The 20,106-nt window shown below is 38.0% G+C and overlaps 1 protein-coding gene across 1 annotated transcript in view; it reads right to left on the bottom strand.

Annotated features, from left to right (window-relative positions):
- tdrd12 (tudor domain containing 12) overlaps nt 1-20,106 on the bottom strand; it is a 116,274-nt gene that overhangs the window by 60,135 nt on the left and 36,033 nt on the right. The window contains exons 12-20 of the mRNA XM_059651532.1: nt 18,769-18,896; nt 16,727-16,918; nt 15,111-15,239; nt 12,732-12,849; nt 10,481-10,620; nt 6,347-6,549; nt 5,480-5,582; nt 3,969-4,183; nt 2,293-2,503 (exon numbers count right to left, since the gene is read on the bottom strand). Of these exons, the coding sequence (XP_059507515.1) occupies nt 2,293-2,503; nt 3,969-4,183; nt 5,480-5,582; nt 6,347-6,549; nt 10,481-10,620; nt 12,732-12,849; nt 15,111-15,239; nt 16,727-16,918; nt 18,769-18,896 (1,439 nt within the window). The remainder of the gene's footprint in view (nt 1-2,292; nt 2,504-3,968; nt 4,184-5,479; nt 5,583-6,346; nt 6,550-10,480; nt 10,621-12,731; nt 12,850-15,110; nt 15,240-16,726; nt 16,919-18,768; nt 18,897-20,106) is intronic.

Genomic DNA, 20,106 nt, shown 5'->3' with positions numbered 1-20,106 from the left:
AAGGTGCAGAGAAGATTTACCAGGATGTTGCCTGGAATGTGGGAAAGGTCGAGTGCGCTAGGGCTTTTCTGTTTAGAACGACGAAGAATGAGAGGTGACTTCATAGAGGTGTACAAAATGATCAAAGGTATAGATAGAGTAGACAGCCAAAGAAGTTTTCCTAGGGTGGAGGTAGCTATTACGAGGCGGTATAATTTTAAAGTGAGTGGAGGTATATATAGGGGGGATGTCAGAGGTAGGTTCTTTACTCAGAGTGGCAGGGGCGTGGAATGCACTACCAGAGAAGGCAGTGGAGTTGTCCTCATTAGGGGCATTTATGCAGCTATTAGATAGGCATATGGATAGTATAAAGTGGGGTGGGCGTCAGACAGACCTTAGGATTAGGGTAAAAGTTCAGCACAACATCGTGGGCCAAAGGGCCTGTTCTGTGCTGTACTGTTTTATGTTCTATATTCTATGATCCATCGTTAGTCTTACATCACCTCCCATTTTTCAGGATTAAATTGCATTTGCTACTCTGCAGCCCACTTATGTCATCCTGCAGTCCAAGGTGTTCCTCTTTGCTATCTAACCACATCACCAATTTTCATTATATCAGCAAACTTACTAAACGCATCTCCTATTCACATGTCTAGATCATTAATGTACACAACAAATTGGAAGGGATCAATGCCAAACCTTGTGGTAAAATGCCTTTGGATTTTTCTTAATGTTTACCTGTGTCTGATATATGAGGAGATAGTGACTTTTGGGATTGTTTTCGCTAGAGTTCAGACAAATGAGGGGGGGGGATCTCATAGAGACTTAAAGCCTAACAGGACTGGACAGGGTAGTTGCAGGGAGGATATTCCAAGTGGTGGGTGTGTCCAGATAGGAGGATCCAGGGTAGACGATTTAGGATGGAGGTGAGGAGACAATTCTTTACCCAAAGAGTGGTGAGCCTGCAGAATTCTTTACCACAGGAAGTAGTTGATGCCAAAACACTGAATGTATTTAAGAGACGACTAGATATAGCATCTGGGCCAGGTGAGATCAAAGGTTATGGTGAGAAAGCAGGATTAGGCTATTCGGTTTGATGATCAGCCATGATCATGAAGAATGGCAGAGGAGGCTCGATGGGTCGAATGGCCTCTTCCTGTTCCTAAATTCTATGCTGCTGTGTTAGCTACCAGTGATTTTTCACATTTGTTCTCTTAATTTCTTTTTGAAGCAACAATTTATGTTTTCTAAATTCCTCTATGGCATCCATTGTTTTGGGCTGATGGTATTCTACGAAGTTAATTTGATCTCCACTGCCTAACCAGTCTGTAGTCTTTACAGGCAGACTATTACACCTCTCCACCATCATCCACTTGGGTGGGACTGCATTTGCTTTATTCCACTCTTACCTAATTGCGGTTGCAGAATCACCATAAACTGACTCTCACTCCTTCAATATTACCTCAGATATTAGAAAGATATTTCCTCTCCTATTTCTCATTTTACACAGTGCCTTGGTAGCTAGCAAAATTGATGTCAATGTAGACTGCGGAAAATGCTCCACTGGCTAGAGAAATTCCTAGTTCACATAGGAAGGTAGACAGTTGTGGTTGTTAGAAGTCAATAATCTCAAGATCTCACCACAGTAGTTTCCTTGGCCCAAGGAATATTTCAAATAGCTGCTTATCAAAGTTGTCCCCTCCATCCTAAGACCAGAAGTAGGAATATTTGCTGATGACTGGATGTGACCATTTTCAGCTCCTACAGTATTGAAACAGTCTGCGTCCATACATGGCAATATTTGGTAAACATTCAAGTGTCGGCTGTTGTTAAATGACAAGCAACATTTGAACCACATAACTGCCAGGCACTGACTATCACCAATAATGGCATTTCTATCACAGAAACCCCTCACTATCACATCTTCAAAGTTACCAGCGACCAAAATGTGAACTGGAACAGCATCTCTTTTGTTCTGTCATGGGATGAGTGTCATTTGTAAACATTTGTTGACCATGCCCTAACTGTTCTTGAAACAAGTGTTGCTTGGCTATTTCTGACAGTAATTAATAGTGAAGCACATTGCAGTGGTCTGAGTCACATTTTCTTCCTCAAAACATATTAATAAACAGGACAGGTTTTTACAACAATTGATGATAGTTTCAGTTGCATGATCACAATCACTAATTTTTAATTCCTGATTTCTTGATTAATTGAATATCAGCTAAGAAAAATTATTACTATCAAGATTTTCAAACATTTTGGAACATCACCTGAAAATTATGTCATTAAACAGACTTTCAAATTCCTTACCTGTGGATTCCAATCCATTTCATTGTCAATAGGTTTTACTCTACATACAATAAATTCGACAACTTGTGGTGGCAGAACCTGAAATTTGGCAGGAAGTTTGAGCAGCTGTTTCTGCATCACTAGTCCAGTGTGACCACTGTCGATATACTTCACTCTTGCATTCCTGAGAACTGCACTTTCGGCTTCCTTTGGCAATGCTATTAACCGCACCCTTAAAGCATAACAGAACACACAATTGAAAGAAATATTTGTGCTGAATTTGAAAATGAACAGTTTTAATACAAACATGTGTTTATTTGTCATGAGGGGTTCAGTGTCAGAGGAATGACTTATATTTAATATATTGAAAAGTGTTGAATGTCTTGCATAATCCAGTTCATACTTGTCACACTTTTGGATTTACACAGTTTGTATTACAATGTTATAAGGGCAAAATCCTCATTCAGCATCAATAACAGTATATCCAAAACACTGCAGTACAAAGTTTCAATCTCTTGGGTAACAAAATACCGCCGGTTTGCTAGCCATTTTGTCACTTCATTTCTGTTTTTTTTCTCTCAAATGTGTTCAAGTATTCTTAAGTCTAAATCTGCAGATGGTACAAAGCAAGGAGGCACAATAAGTTGTGTGGATGAAAACACCAAGTTGCAAAAGGGATAGACAGACAAAGTGAGGTGTCAAAAAGAGAGACAAGGATGAGATGTCAAAAATGAAATGAGAACACCTGTTCAAACAAAGTTACTGGGAAACATGGAACAGTGGACACTCAGACTGAAACAGAGTGGCTGTTATTTAAGTGTAATCAAGAAAAAAAGCCACATAAATAGAGTTGAGGTGCAAATTTATTCATGATCTGAAGGCAGCAGGTAAAACTAAAGGGGTTGAATGGCAACACTGCTACGGCTCTGCTATGAATCACCAAAGTTCAGAACTCTTCACAATTCTTCCGTAATGCTTTTCTGTCATGGTACTTCAATCACGCAACTTCAGTCATAGGTTTAAAAATTACCTCTTTTTGCTGACAAAATTTGTCAAGCTCTGTTCATCCTATTTTCACTCCAGCAGTCCTGAGCACCCAATTCTTATCTTCTTACAACTTTCATCACACCCCCACCTGGAATATTCTCATTTTCCTCACTGCTCACTCCTCAGATCCTTCCCGCACCAATTGGCTTGAGCAATCTTTTTTGTCGCTAAACCCAATCTGTTCTTTATTGCATTATCACCCATAACCCACTAATCTGCTTTATGGTTCTTAAAAGAACATTAACAAGACAGTAAATATAGGATCGCTGATAGTACTTCTGACTGAAAATGATACAATATCCGTTTTTGTTAGAAAGTGCACATCATTGGCCATTGTTGTAAAGACATTTGTTTGATTTCTGTTGTCAATTTCGAAGTCATAACATTGCGTAAAGTTATAAAACATTAACAATTAGTTATATTTCATAAGCTAAAGTACACACCAGAAATTGTTTGAAATTAGCAACAGTTTTACAATGATCCTAACATTAAATTAAAGAATATATTTAGATATCACAATTATTTCATTGCATCTTTGAAGCTAATATCATATACTTGAGATACCTGCTGTGGTAAAGCTTCAGTCTGAACAATTATTATGCTCTTGTTTGAGTGTTAATTTCAACTACAAGCAAAATTTACCAACTTACCTACTGTAGCTTTTCTCCTCTAATCCATACAGAGCAGAAACTTCTAATTGTTCTACTGATTTCCTGTGGTCATCCTCCAAGTAGTAATCAGCCATGGCTTTCAAAAGCATTAGATAGTCCTCTTCCATTGAAACCGGGGTGTCCTCCCATTTATTCCTGTGATGTATTATTCTACCATAACAACTTGAAGCATCACTGACACATGTTGGGATAATCTAGAGAAGTTTAGTTATACTTGGGGTAAGTTGTTTCTTTCACTCAATACACAACAAAATGATACACAAAGAGAGGACCACACACTTTACAAAAATATGATTAATGCAATTTTTTCTCTCTGATGATCACATGAAATTCAGAAGATATTCTGATTAGTTTTCTGGCGATACAGGTACAGCATCTGGTTGACACTTCACTCAACTGGAAAATTGGATTTAGGGATCTGACTTCCTGGTCAAATGCATTTTGCGTAGTGGTCAGAAACTAGCGCTGCGGTCTCATTTAAGGTTTCAGGATCTTGCAGAAATATGTAAATTAATTGCAGGAACTATTTCCCAGCTTTTGCACTAGGTGAAAGCTGGTTTTGAATGAGATAGGGAGGCTCTTGAATATGGAGAGTGAATGTTAGGCTTTTAGGGATTCATGTTTTCATTAAAAAAATTTGCATATTTTTCTCTTTACAGTGCACATGGGATTTATTTTGGAATAACTTATTATAGTTGATATGAATATGCTATTTGATCCCAAGCCCATTTTTCTGCAACTCCAAGGTTAAACCTATTGAATCAGCTTTCTGCCCTGGTACAGCACTGATCTTAACGTCACAAATTAATAGTGCATTATCATGGTGCACAATCCCTTCTCATCCTTCTTGGCCTATTTGCAGCCATTGACACAGGTGGCCAATCAATTCTTCTCAAAACCCATCTTCCATCTTCTCGCCAGGTAATCCAACTGCCCTTGTCTAGTTTAATTCTCATATATTCAGTGGTAATCAGAGAAACCCCTGCAGCAGATTCTCTTTCCATTCTTGCAACATAATGTCCAGTGTCCAAACATCTGTCCTGAAGGCCCATTTTATGTCACATTTACATGTGACATATTACTTTGTGACTTCTCAAATAATTTGTCTGACATTGAGCACTTCAGCAGAAATTTGCTAAATAATTGGAAACTGAAAGCATTTTCTTCTTGTCCTGTAACAAACTAAATTTCTTTACCAACTCCATCCTCCTCCCTGGCTATCGTCTAGGATCAAAGCATTTGTAACCTCAGAGTCCTCTGTTACCTTAAGTGGAGCGAGTGACCTCATTTTCTAACACAAAGACAGCCTACATGAACATCATTGCTATGCTACTGTGATATTCAGACAGAAGAACATTGTAGAGATAACCAGTGTATTCCTAAAGGATAGGTAAATAAACGTTAAACAAAAGTGAAAACTACACAAAAAAGCAAAGTTTTAAAACAGACTCACAAGGCAAGGCACAGAAATAAATCACAAGTAATTTTACCTCAATGTACCCTGTGGCAGGCAATATCTTTTCAGCTGTAAGATACCGCGGCTTGTCTACATCGTGATGAAGTTTGTGACGACTTGGGCATGTTTTATTATCCCTGAAATAGTTACAGAAACATTAAAATAAAAGTACTTACAGGATGAAGTCAACTCGTTGCATATATGTCCAGGTTCAGTGCCACATCAAGTAGCTACCCATGAAAAAAAATCCTGGTACACATCACACTGCTGCATCAGCATAATGAATGCAATAGCAAGAAATCCTTTGGTAGGAGTTAAAAGGACATGGAGTGGACATGTGTACTTTGATGCAATTGTGTTAAGACATGTTTACCAAAGAAACATCCATTTAGGAATAAATTAAGGATAGTATAGTAGTTCCTCTATTTGCTTTGTGGTATCAGGACCTGAAGTTATTTACATCAAAATCCATATGATACCATAGCTTAATCACTTGATTTTTTAATATACAAGTTTATACATCAATATAAAAAATTCTATATTTAAATAAATTTATCGGCAAATTTATGAGAGCTATATAACTGATCTTGATATTTTTAGCTTTTATTTCCACATCAGGATTTACGTCAAGCCAACAAAATGAAAATTACAACACTTCAATAACTTAATTTCTGTACCAAGTATTTGACAGAAACTTTAGAGCTTTCCAGATTAGTCTGCTTACTGTTAGGTTATCTGAGTTAAACCAATTCATTTGTTGCTTTCACATCATAATAAAAGGATATTCCAGTTCAAACAGACATTTCTTTTTGAAGATTGACAAATTTACCTTGTTATTCTAACTCCATAGATTTTCCTCACTTTCTTCAAGACCACAACGTAAACGTTGCTAAGTGCTTACCTGCAAATTCCATATGCTTTAAGGTATTTACATAAGGCTCTGTCATAGCAAATGTCATCTGGGTTATTCATGTTCAAAATAAATTTAAATAATTCTTTGGGAATTTTAGCTTCTGTTCTCTCCAAGTAGTGCAGAATGGAAACCGTCTGTAGAACATCTTTTTCAGTAAGTAGTACGATTGACTGACCTTGCCGAGTTGACCCCTAGCATTAAGGGAACATTTTGTGTCAAATAACTTTTAAAGAGTTGAATTTATGCTTAAGATCTGATGCATTCTTCTTTTGTAAATTGAGTGTACTGGTATTGTAAAGAATACATTATAGTTGTTTAAGATAAATATTTCAAACTAACATAAAAAAGTAAAGTCATAAGCAGCTTTAGAACAGCAATGATAATGCTCAGGTACGGGAATGAAAGTACAATAAAAAATAATAGTGAAATGTTGCATTCAATTTAACACCACTTACCTCCAGGAAAATAAAGGATGGTATCAGGTTGAAAGAAGAGACATAAAATGCTACAAGTTTTAGCAGTAGGCCAAAAGGTTAGGGAAATTTTAGAAGACAGCAAGCTATGACTAATACAAACTGCAAAATTATGAGACTAAACCAGCAGGAAACATAAGAGGCAGCAAGACCTTCTACAAGGAAATAATAAGACTAGCTAAAGTAAAGGGGAACAAATAACAGGAAACAAGGCAACGAGGGAGAATTCAAGCAAATACTTTTTAATTGCCTGCATGATAGAATGCACAGTTTCCAGTAATAGTAGAAAAGCAGGGCAAAATGCAAATAGAAAGGTAAAACAATCATTATAGTTGAATTTCTAGGAAAGCTAAAAGATTATCACTTCTGTGGACCTAATGGTATGCATCCTAGGGACTCAATGCAAGTGGTTATTGATATAATAAATCTATTGAGTGGATCTTCTAAAAATTACCTAGATTATGGAAAGGTCCCAGTGGGTTGGAAAACTGCAAATGCAAAAAGATGTCTCTTGTCAATAATGGGGGGAGAAAATAAGAAAGACACTACAGGCCAGTCAGCTAATCGCATATCATTGGGAAAATACTGGAATCCATTACATTCTTTACGCAGAGAGTTGTGAGAGCATGGAATGAGTTGCCAGCAGCAGTTGTGGAAGCAAGGTCATTGGGGTCATTTAAGAGACTGCTGGACATGTACATGGTCACAGAAATTTGAGGGTGCATACATGAGGATCAATGGTCGGCACAACATTGTGGGCTGAAGGGCCTGTTCTGTGCTGTACTGTTCTATGTTCTATATAGTAGCAAGGACATTCAGAAAATTAGGAAGTCATGTTAACTTAGCTTGATTGCATCAAAGGAAAATTGTGTTTGACAAACTTAGTCTTTTTGAGCATGTAACAACAAAACGAATAAAGGGGAACCATTAGAGAGACAGGAATACTTGGATTTCCAAAAGGCATTTAAGTTGCCACGAAAAAAGATTACAGCACAAAATAAGAGCCCATAGTGTTGTGTATAATCTATTTTGTCATGATCTTGTACCAAGCCAGCAACATTGTGTGAGACAAGAGATCCAAGGGATTTATCAAAATAATAAATCCACAAGATTTGAACAAACAGCTCTTTTACTGAGAACAGTAATGAATTCTGCAATACATATATGACCAAGAATTAACATGTGGTAAACATAGGCAATATACTGTGATCAAATAAGCCACAGCAAATAGCCAATAAGTTAAAGACAGATCCCTAGGATTTCTCAGCAACTCCTCTCCACTGCCCCTACCCACTCCCACCGCACAAACCTCCAACATATATTAAACATATGGTGGGTCATCCAATCTCATTCAGCCTAATTCTTCACTTTTGTCATTCAATCGTTAAATCTCACTCTCAAAAGTGGTTCCGTAATGGATTCCATGATGGCCTCAGTGATTACTCCTGTTTTATCATGCTCATTTTGTATTCTGAAAACTGGACTTTAGCACTTACTCACAGGCACGACTACAGCTTTTACTCGTAACTAACTTCAAGCACCAACAATTTCTGGGTTGTCCCTGAGCTTTAACTTCGCCGAGTTGCATCAAGTAGATGCTGCTTGTGAATTTTCTAATCGCCGCTCCCTCAGTTGTAATGAAGTATTAATACTGGAGTTTTTTCTGAACCCCTCACAGTTTCCTCAAACACAGAACGCAACCAAACCAGTTGTGCAGCTTTGTAGGACTTCTTCAGAACTCTGATCCTAACTATCAGCCACTCACTAATTCTTAGAACTTCTCCCCAAGTTTGTTAAACAGCACAGAGTAACCCAACTGTTCTCGACTCCTTCCCTGCAGGTCGCTAAAAATTAGCACTCCCAGCGTAAGTCGGTCCCTACTTCTTTCTCCAATTTGTGTGTCCCTAGAAGTGCTTTGCATTGGCTCCCAAACTGTCCTCAGTGATCTATTAAAACCCTGGCACTAAGCCCAAACTCCATTGTAAGACAAAATTCAATGTTGGCACCAAATACTCCTGGAGCTCTCTGCACAGCTAGATGAGACAATGTTGCCATTTCCACAGAATGCTGGCTTTCAGCACAAAGAATGCTTTATGAAAAGGATGATTCATCACAATTTCCACAGACAAAACACTGACCAACCACAGAAGACAATGGGTTGGGTAAAACCTGGCCATTTCAAGTTGGCAAATGATAAATTGTAAAACATAAAAGGGGTGAATGCTTTTGCTTCAACAATTTAGAATTTATATTAAAAACCTGGACGATGCTATCAGGTGTATCATAGCCAAATTTATAACCAACACAAAGATAAATAGAAAAGTGAGCCGTGAGGAAGACACAAACGATTCTGCAAAAGGGATATGGATAGGTTTGCTAAGTAGACAAAAAAATTTGGCTGATGTAGTATAATGTGTGAAAATGAGAGGTTATCTACATTAGTGGGAAGAAAGGAGAAACAAATTGATATATAAAGAGAGATTGCGAAATATTATCATGGAACATGGTCTGTGTATCCTTGCATATAAATCACAAAAAAAAAAATCAGGTTGAAGGAAATTCTGAGAAGATTCACCAAGTTGATTCCTGGGTTGAAGAGACTGCCTAATGAGGAAAGTTTTGGTCTATGATCATTGGAGTTTGGAATTTTAAGCAATTTTACCGAAGCACAAAATTCTGACATAACTTGACAAGACAGATGCAATACCTCCCTTAGGAGGGAGTTTAGAATTATGGGACAGAGTTTAAAATAAAGGGTCACCCAATTAAGGATGAGAAGGAATTTCTTATTTTAGAGGGTTGTTAACTTTTGGAATTCAATACTCCAGCAAAGATGAGTCATGATCAGAGGAGCAGGGCTTGAGGGCCAAAGAGCATTGCTCTACTCCTATTTCTTATGGTTTTAATGCATCAGACAAGTCTGATAACACAAAGCTGTGTAATCAGCAAAGTGTCTAGTATTGCTTTCATCTACAAATAAGATTTGTGGGCAATCAGCAAGTTGAATAATGGAGCAGGTGCAACTTTTTCCTGAAAAATTATTTCTAAACTGCAGAACCCATTTTGGCCATTAAAGCAAGAAATATTTTCAGGAATGGAATGCACAAGCACATTTCATATTTCATTCGGCCTTCTTTCTGCATCAAAACTGTAGGGCAGAGGCAATGTGTCAAGTTAAGGAGCAATGCTACTTTTGATAAACCCTCATCCAGCTGATGGATAGCAAGAGATCTGGCATAATGAAGATACCAAAATTGGCAGTTGTGCGTGAGCAGTATTGGGTACTTATAAAGTCAGTTTCTGTAATATATAGGGGTCTTCAAGTACTGATTCCTATTTGGAAAGGGATTACCTCTGTTGCAACTTTGAAATTCTTCTTAATGTATCTATTTCAAAAAAAAAAGGGTTCAACAAGAACAAAATACACAAAGAATTACCTGGGCTGAGGGCTTTTTTTTTAATAAATGGCTATTAAAGTGATATGTGCCACAAAAGAGGAATGGACACTAAAGGTGTAATCTGGATAGGAATCTTACGTGGAATGTTACAGGGATGCAAAGTTTTAAGATTTGATGACTGCACACAACAATTGTAAGCATTTTAATTTTTCTACATTTTAAATTTGATCTTTTCTAACATTTCATTGTACCTCCATAGTCAGATTATCAAAACTGTCAACCATGCAATATAGACGAGTTCCAAATATCTCACAAGATGAGGGAAAACCATAATGAATTACACAGGTAGCATCTGTAATCCTCAACGCTTTCACGCAGTTATCAGTCGTAACTGTTAGAAAAATAAATATTTAAAACAAACCGTTATTCACAATTTATCCATTATAAAATGTGATTACCATTCAAAAAGTTGCATGAACTTCAACTCTGGACAAGTAATATGCATGAAGTCTTCTGAAGATAGAATCCAGAGAATCTTTAGTGTGGAAACAGATCATTGGGCCCAACAAGTTTACACTAACCCTCCGAAGGGCATCCAACCCAGTCCCACTCCCCGACCCCGTCCCTGCAACTCTGCGCTTCCCATGGCAAACCTGCACAGGCCTAGACACTATGGGCAATTTAGCTTGGCCAATCCACCCAATTTACACATCGTTGGACTATGGGAGGAAACTACAGCACCCGGAGGAAACCCATGCAGACAGCGGGAGAATGAGCAAACTCCACACAGACAGTTGCCCGAGGCTGGAATTGTACCTGCGTCCCTGATGCCAAGGCAAAAGTGCTAACCACTGAGCCACCGTGCTGCCTTATTTAGAAACAATTTCTTGGGAATTACTAAACTCAGGAAATGTCTGATTCTCCAGTTGGGTCTTATTTGCCTTTAAGTCAGATAGTTTGAAGATTTAAGCCCAGATATGAACACATTATCTAGGCAAACACTTTCATAGATTAATAATGTGACCTAATAATCAAATATTGCCAATGTTGCTACATACCATTTTCACTTCCATCATGCTAAGTACCAAATAAAAAATATAGTATTCAGGTTTCATTGTGTTTTTAAAAAGGCAGTGTATAATGCATTCAAAACTTGCTGAAGTTACAAAAATTAAAACATGGGCACAGTAGTGATGAGGATGCCAGGGGATATACACAGGTTTGAGAGAGCAGACAAAAATATGACAAATGGAGTTTAATGCAGTGAAGTGTGATGCTATGTACTTTGGTAAGTAGAATCAAAAGACATTATTATTTAAAAGGGCAGTCTCCTTAAAAGAAAGTGCAATACAAAGGGATCAAATTGTCCTAGTACATTAAATTCTATAAGTTAACATGCAAGTTTAGCAAGTAATTAATAAAACAAATGGAGTATTGGCCTTTATTTCTAAGGGTGCGGAGTTTAAAAATTGGGAAGTCCTGTAGGCGTGATCTCACCAATTCCCTGCACAGCTGTAAGAGTCCTGTGCAGAGTGTTTTGGTCCCAATATTTAAGGCAAAATATACTGGCATTGGAGGCAGTTCAAAAGATTCACGGGGCTGATTCCTGGGAATGAAGAGATTAACTCAACAAGTGCAGCTAGTCAGGTTATGCCTTTATTCACAGCTTAGAAGAATGAGGGGAGATTTTATTGCAGCATACAAGATTCTGAGAAAGTTTGTCAGGGTAGACGCCGAGAAGGTATTTCCACCGGAGGGGGAAATGTTGAAGCTGAGCACATAGTTAAAGAATAAGTACATATTCATTTAAAAGTGAACTGTGAAGGATTTCTTCTCCCACAGGATGGCAGAGGTCTAGAATTCTCTACCCAAGAGCCTTGTGGATGCTAAATCACTGCAAGAATTTAAAAAGTAGATTGTCTTTTGAGAGGCATGAGGAGTTGGCATGAAAGAGAAGTGGAGATCGGAGGTAGAGCAACCATGATCTTGTGGAATGATGGGGCAAGTCTGAAGAACCAATGGCCAACTTTCATTCCTATTTCCTATGTCTTTATGTTCTTGAGAATCTCTACCAAACTAGGCATTTGTCTCAACATCAAGATGCAGGTTATTGCAGAGATACAAATGACACTTTCTGGTTAAACATAATTACAAAGATTATCAGAAGAGAGAAATGACATATCTGATGCATCAGGATCTAGGGCTGGACTACCAAATTTTCCAGGTGGAACTGAGATGCCATCAGATTGGGTGGAACACAGTGTAATCTCCAACCTTTACCTTAACAAAGTCAAAGATTCTTTCAGAAGCACATGGGATGTTTTGCACATTTAAATGGCAACCACTGATTTGGGGCATGTGTACTCTGGTATGTTGAAATGGACAAGCAGATGATCATTTTTCCTACAATTTTGCAAAACATAAAACATTTCCGCAACTGCAATTCCTAACAACACATACATTTTCAGTACATTTCAAAAATTCAGCATTTAAAATTCTCACCTAATATCACATGTGTGCCAGGGTTGAATTTCTTACTCCATTCATCCATTGTATTGCTGACCTGTAAGCTCATTCGTTCATGGACCTTCATGCAGAAATGTGAATTACTGCCTAAAGCCTAGAAGAGGGTTGCAACCAAAAGGTACTCAAGCACCGCTATACCATTAAGAAACCAACAGTTTTAAAATTAACCAACAGCACAGAAGTTTACTTATAGTTACAAGCCACAGATTAACCTGCCAGGCAAACCACGCCTTTAAAGTTTTACATGTTTTCAGCTAGAGTATAGATGAGTTTTTAGCCATATGCTGTATTCATTTAGAGACATTTTTGCTAGATTCTGAAATTGACTCCATTATATATTTTTTAAAAATGCACCAAAAAACTGCAAATCAAAACTGGAAGAAAAATGAAACAGAAGAAAAAAGGTAAAAGTAAACAAAGACGAAGAAGAAATAAAGCTCACAGCACAATAACAGATCATTTTGACAGGAGCTTCATCCCAATGTACTTTATCTAATATCGCTTCTTTGTGTTATTAGATTCCACTTAACTAATATGTTAACTATAAAACTTGTTTATGTATTTTATGATTTTGAGTAGAATTCATTAAACATGCCATCATCAGAATGTCCAAAAGCATTTCAGTTAATGAACTGCATTGTATAGGTAGTTAATTTTATGTAGGAAAATCTAGAAACTAACTTGCTCTCATAAAGCTCCACAACAGAAATAACAATCAAAGATCACTTAATCTGCTTGCATTGACGAAACCACAAGTGTTGGTGAAACATCCAATCTTTTAGATTTACCAAAATCTTAACTTAAAATGCACAAACGATTTGAGGCCCTAAGTGATTCAAAAGCCGACTCAAGAAAACAACTGCACCCTAGGTCATCTTACTTTTCCATTTGCCCATTGATTCCAATACAGATTGCACATGCGCAGTTGTAGTGCACTTGTGTGTAATGTTCTTTCCTGTTAAAGACCCTTACATCAGTAAGTCTTGGAGGCCCCTTTTTTCACAGAGTCACTTAAGCCATCACTATATATAGTTGCAGTCATTTTATCCTCCTATTATGTACTTTCGATTTCCAGCACAATGAAGAGCAATTCTTCAACCGTGGTTTTCAGCCTCCATTTTTGCACACCAGTGAGTCCTGAACATCCTGGTGGCCCTTCTTACTTCCCAACAGATGGACTCTTACTGCTGCTGCTTAACCATCTGTCATTTGCAGTTCTCTCCAGCCTGCAGCCACCCGATCCTGAAGAACAGTCTGCTTAGTCTTCTTCACACAGGGTGGCCAGGGCTGCTGCTGTATTTTCTCCTCTGTTTCTGTGGGAGAATCCAACAGACTGACTGTAGCTCAACCCCATTAACAACGGGACAGGCTCAGTCAAGAAGTTCCTACACCCATACCTGGTGGCTCTACATCACCCAACCACATGGATCCTATACCCTGGACTGGTCGCTATGGAACTCAAGGATGATTATGACCTATTCCCTGACTGCAGAGGCATAACACCTGAACCAAGAACACCTGACTGGTTGCTTGATTATGGCCAATCCCCTGTGACTGGTATTGGAGGTTCATGATCATAGAATCCCTGCAGTGTGGAAACAGGCCCTTTGGCCCATCAAGTCCACACCCACTCTCAGACATCCCACCCAGATCCATCCCCCTATTACCCACCTAACATACACATCCCTGAAAACTGCAGGCAATTTAGCATGGCCAATCAACCTAGACTGCACATCTTTGGGCCGTGGGAAGAAACTGGACCACCCAGAGGAAACCCACGCAGACACGGGGAGAATGTGCAAACTCCACACAGGCAGTTGCCCGAGGGTGGAATCAAACCCGGGTTGGTGGTGTTGAGGCAGCAGTGCTAACCACTGAGCCACTGTGCCACCCTCACGGTTGTGCACCACTTACTGTGCTAGGACCACCTGACTGATGGGTGCCTCCATGGATTATTCCCTTAAGACTTTGAGATACGTCTGCCTCTTTGCAAGTAGTGTGTTTTCTGTGGATGCTACTGGCACATACTACAGGTGTGAGGTAAATGTAGCAAACTGCTATACAACAAGATCTCTGCTCTTTTAACAGAGGACTGCTGACCAGCAAGGCTAGCTGCCTGATTGTCCCACTGCAGTCAAACATGGATGATGTGAACTTGCAGACAGGCTCTCAGTCAGACAGTGTCTAAGACAACAGCTACGAAATGTAGGCTAGCCCAATTCCTGCGTGGGTGCCTATGTACAGTGGCCCCTCATTGCATAAGAGCAGGATTCTATCCTATTAACAAAGACAGTGAATATTCATCATATCTCAAACTTTCAAAGAGATAAAAGCAAATTTAACTATAATACCTACCTTGAACACATGATCGACTTCTTCAGCACAATTAGCAAAGATAATAGTCTTCTGCAAAACTTCAGAGGTGAAGTCCAACATCGTAATCAAAAATGATGTTTTCTCAGAGTCCAGGCAAACCTTCACAATCTAATGATGACGAAATTCCATTTATTGCAAAAATAATTCTGAAAAATTCTGCTGTTGGATATACAGCAGACCATATAAGAGAACAAACAGATAAGTCAGCTCTGAAATAGTTCCAGCTATATTGCCTATGTCAGACCACAAGGAAACACTGGATTCATCATTCATCAACTCAACATCTTTCTCTCATCTTGCAATATCTTTTTCGACTTCCAGCGGGAAGGGGAATAGATTGTTGATTTGACTATGTTACTATGATTAGCAACCCTTCCTGATCAAAAGAGGAGTCATTACATTGCTCAACATAACAATCCCTTGTAAAATAATATGGGTATTACCTGAGAATACTTGAAATCTCAAATTAAAATTTCTCTCAAACGTGCGTTATTACAAAATTATTTCAAGACAGAATATCGAACCAATAAAAGGTTGTCAGAAGCTAATATCACATGCTTTAAACACAAAACTAGTATCACTCTCAAAGGAATACAATTAAATTCAATTAAATCTTACCCATCATAAATCAAGCATGGGGAAGAAAGATTAGCCCATTTTCCCCATGCTCAATTCCAGGCTTGGAAGTGTATCAGTGAGATTATTGAGTAAACTTCCATTTGACTAAAGCCTAAAGCAAGGGTAAAAAGTTTTTTGAAAATAAAAGCAGATTCAAGTCATTTCAGGCAGAAGAAATCTCAATGTTTACAATAATACAGGAAAACCATTACAAGATACAGAAACGAATGGGCAAAAGAAGCTCTTGAATCAAATGGGCAAGCTGCTTCAAGTGGTTATTACAGTGGGTTAAGGAATCCTTTCAATTTAAAAAAAAACACACTATGAATCAAGCTTCTGTAATCCTGATCATTAAGAATTGAAGTCATTTAGTTACACTCTCAACACTCAAAGTGCAACATCATCCAGGACAAAAATCAGCTGGACTGGCTCTCATCCACTTCAGAACACATCATTTCCAAGATACGCTGCAGTAACTGAAGACTATTTCGACAGCACCTTCCAAACCCATAGCCTCCAAAGTCCAAAAGAATGAGAACAACAGTCACCATCTGCATTTTGTACTCCAAGTCCCTCCTGATCCTGAATAGACTATTGGTATTTTTTCACTGCTTATGGGTCAAAATTCTACAACACCACGCAGTCAGGGTTTCTGAGACGTAACAATAACAAAAAATGTAGTGGTGCAATGTGCAGGTTCCCCATTAACTTCTCAAGCCCAATGATCTTTCTTGACACACCCTCATCCCATGGGCCCATGTCTAAACAAAAATAACAATCTTAATGGAAGAACTGAGGGGACAATGTATGATGAAAAGTACAAATGGCAAAAATTCCAAAAGATCAAACTATTTTTTCTAGTGATACTTTGATAGGCAAATCACAATGTTACAATCCACAATAACAACTCATTGACAGAAGTCAGATGAGCCAAGCATAATAAACAAACCATCATACCATACTTCATGAATACGAACCTGATGGACATTCCCATATAGGGCAGCTTCCTCCATGACAGTTATAACAACATAAGGATCACTTTGACTTTCTTTCAGTAAAGTGTCCATTTTTTTTGACCAATGCTGTCCAACAGCAATGAGCTGTTGTGGGGTTGACCCTCTTTCTGGAACATGGGTGGCTTCCCTGAAGCATTGCAAGATAGTATTCATCTACATTTAAAATAGATAAAGGTTATGTTTTCATTACATAGATACAGAAAATAACTTATTAGCTATGTTTTTATATACACTATATTTTCTACATCCAATGGTCATTTTGAAACCCAAAACAAAATAAACAAGGTGCAAAACAAATAACTGAATGACATTGCACGACTACAAGACAGAAACTATTAAAACAGTCATTTCAAAACACAAGCGTCTTGGTACCTTGCTGGTATAGTGGACAATAGAAAAGTGGGTCATGTAGGTAACTTGAGAGATACAATTACACTTAGAGATACTATATTTCATAGAAAACCATTGCTCTATAACTACAGATACAATAACTGAAAAACACTTGGTAACGCTAATATGCATGTTGTTCGTGTTTTATAGAGAAACAAGTCATGGATTGCCCTTTTAGGACAAAAATGGGGGCGGGGTCACTGAATACTTTTAAGGTAGAGGTAATGAGATTTTTGTAGGGCAGGGGAATCCATTATTATCAGGAGTATACAGGAATGTAGCTTTTAAAACACAAACAGTTCATCCATCTTCTTATTGAACGGTCAGAGACCCAAATACTTCTGCTCTTAATTTGTATTTTTATGTTTTACACATAAACCTTAAAGACACGGAGATGTCCATAAAAAACGCTTAACTGAAGTAAGTCCTTCTGAAATGAATCTAAAATTTAAACAGGTAGCTGGTCAAGTAGGTTGTCATGACAGTCATCAACTAGCATCAACACAGTGTCGAGAGGAACAGGAGGAGAAGATCTTTCAACTGTTGTACCCAATTCTACTAATCAAGTAACTTTCTAGGGGTTGTCTTAACAAAGCAGATCTGGAATGATGTACAGTGGTTTTTGTTGAGATTTATTCCAAGCCACTTTTTAATATAGGATTTTCATGGCTGTTCCAGAGATATGCACGGATGAAAACCAGCTTCCACTAGATAATAAAGTTGACCAAAAACATTCTTTTGGTGTAGCCAAAACATTTGCTCGATTCCAATGTAAGCAGCAAGTGATGCAAATTAGCACATTCTAATATTAAGGATTAAGTTTTCAGCAATGGACTAAACCTTGAGGCAACTGTCACATGGACTCATCCACCACAGTATACCAAAACGCTGGAAACAAGGTAAAAATTTCAGACCGCATGGCTTACATGTACATCTAGGGTGTCATATTACTCTTGCATAAGCAATAATGTATCAGACCAGCATCCAAATGGAGAACAGCAAGAAGCACACTTAGTGAAGCTCCAGCATTTTAAGCGTAAAAGAGTGGTTATTTTGAAACCACATTGTTCACAGCTCATGTTGGGATGATGGTGATGTTGTAAAAGCATTTTGAGCAGTTTAAAAAAAAATGTAAACTGAAACGCAATACATTTATAAATGGCACGAGCAAAGAGAAATGGCTCAGCTGCATCCTTTCGTAAATAGGAGCAGAAAGATTACATTTATTTAATTCAGCACACACCTCTAAATCGCTGGATTCAGAAAAGGTGTTTAATGTTCCATTAACACCACCACACAGAAGAGAGGACTTAACTCAAAGTGCAATTATGTTGGAGATTGACAGTCAAAGATATTAAGCCACATTCCTGTTGCTCCATGGTTTCCCACATTAGTCTTTTAATTGGTTTAGTTTTTAATATGCATCCTTCAATTCAATATCCTTAGAAACTGAATCCCATACTGCTCAATTCAAGTCCTTTGTGGGTGTACAAGGAAATTCTGAAATCTAAGCCAACATAAATTTACCCTCAGTAACAATGATGTAGTAAGCAATAATCAAATTTCACAGGAAAATATTTTGGCTACTAACTTTTCAGTACAACTATACTCACTTCATCCATTGCTTCATCAAACAGTACATCAACTCTATCCAAAACCAAATGGCTGAGTCTAATGAAAAATAGACAGTGTATTTGAAGGACACGTACCAAACTGTGTGGAGTAGTAACAACTACATCACCTGCAAGTAAAGTTAATGACTCAATTATTGCTTAAAGATCAAGTACTATTCCATGAATTATTGCTGTTACGAGGAAAGAGTGTTCAAACAAATTAATACTTTGTAAGCACTAAAATTCAATTCAAGAAAACACTAAACTGGTCAAAATTTGGTAAATAGATTGCTGATTTTACCTTTTGCTAATCAGTAATCTAACCAAAGTAATTCAAAAAACATTTTGCACATCCAAATGTTTTACACAAGTACTTGGAAAACATCCATCACACAATTAAAGCAATTTCCTGCACTCCAATTTTTTTACCATTAGAAATGTGCATATTAAAAAATTGTGAAAAAGTCCAAGAGCAATTAAGTTGTACTTTAATACCCATACAAATATTTGGTTTAAAAAAAATACTTCTCGCATATTCAGGATCCAAGAATCATTTTCATTTTTCTATTGTTTTAGCACCATGCCTTTAAACTTCAAACTGAGGTTATGCAATTCTTCAAGTGTTTTCTCAGCAAGGTTTTCACCTCTCATGTTCCATCTAAATACATGTCAAATATATAAATTCTGCTTCTACCAGGAGATCTGCTGTCATGCTATGTCATGTTTAACTTGTAAATCGCTGTAGCTCATCAGCAACTACTCAGTCATACAGTCACAGAGTCACACAATACAGAAACAGACACTTTGGTTCAACTCGTCTGCACAGACCAGGCATCCCAATCGGACTTACCAGCATTTAGCCCATATTCCTCTAAACCCTTCCTATTCATATACCCATCCAGGTGCCTTTTAAATATTGTTATTATACCAGCCTCCACCACTTCCTCTAGAAGCTCGCTCCATACACGCACTCAAGACCTTTTTAAAATCATTCCCCTCTCACCTTAAACCTATGCCCTCTAGTTTTGTACAGCCCCACTGTAGGAAAAAGAACTTGGCTATTCAACCTATCCACCGTGCAGCCTTCAATGCTCTAAGGTAAAAAGTTCCAGCTTATTCAGCCTCTTACCATAACTCAAATCCTCCAGTCTCGTCAACATCATTGTAAATTTTTTCTGCACCTATTGACTTTTAACAACATCCTTCTTACACAAGGGTGATCAGAGCCATACACAGTATTCTAAAAGTGGCCTCACCAATGTCCTGTACAGCTGCAAATGATGGCACAACTCGTATACTCAATGTTCTCAGCAATGAAGGCAAGAGTGCCAAATGCCT

Source organism: Stegostoma tigrinum, chromosome 16 (genome assembly GCF_030684315.1).
Source record: "Stegostoma tigrinum isolate sSteTig4 chromosome 16, sSteTig4.hap1, whole genome shotgun sequence".
Classification (NCBI taxonomy): Eukaryota; Metazoa; Chordata; class Chondrichthyes; order Orectolobiformes; family Stegostomatidae; genus Stegostoma; species Stegostoma tigrinum.
The sequence above is the reverse complement of the archived record's forward strand: the minus strand, read 5'-3'. Positions and strand labels throughout refer to the sequence as shown.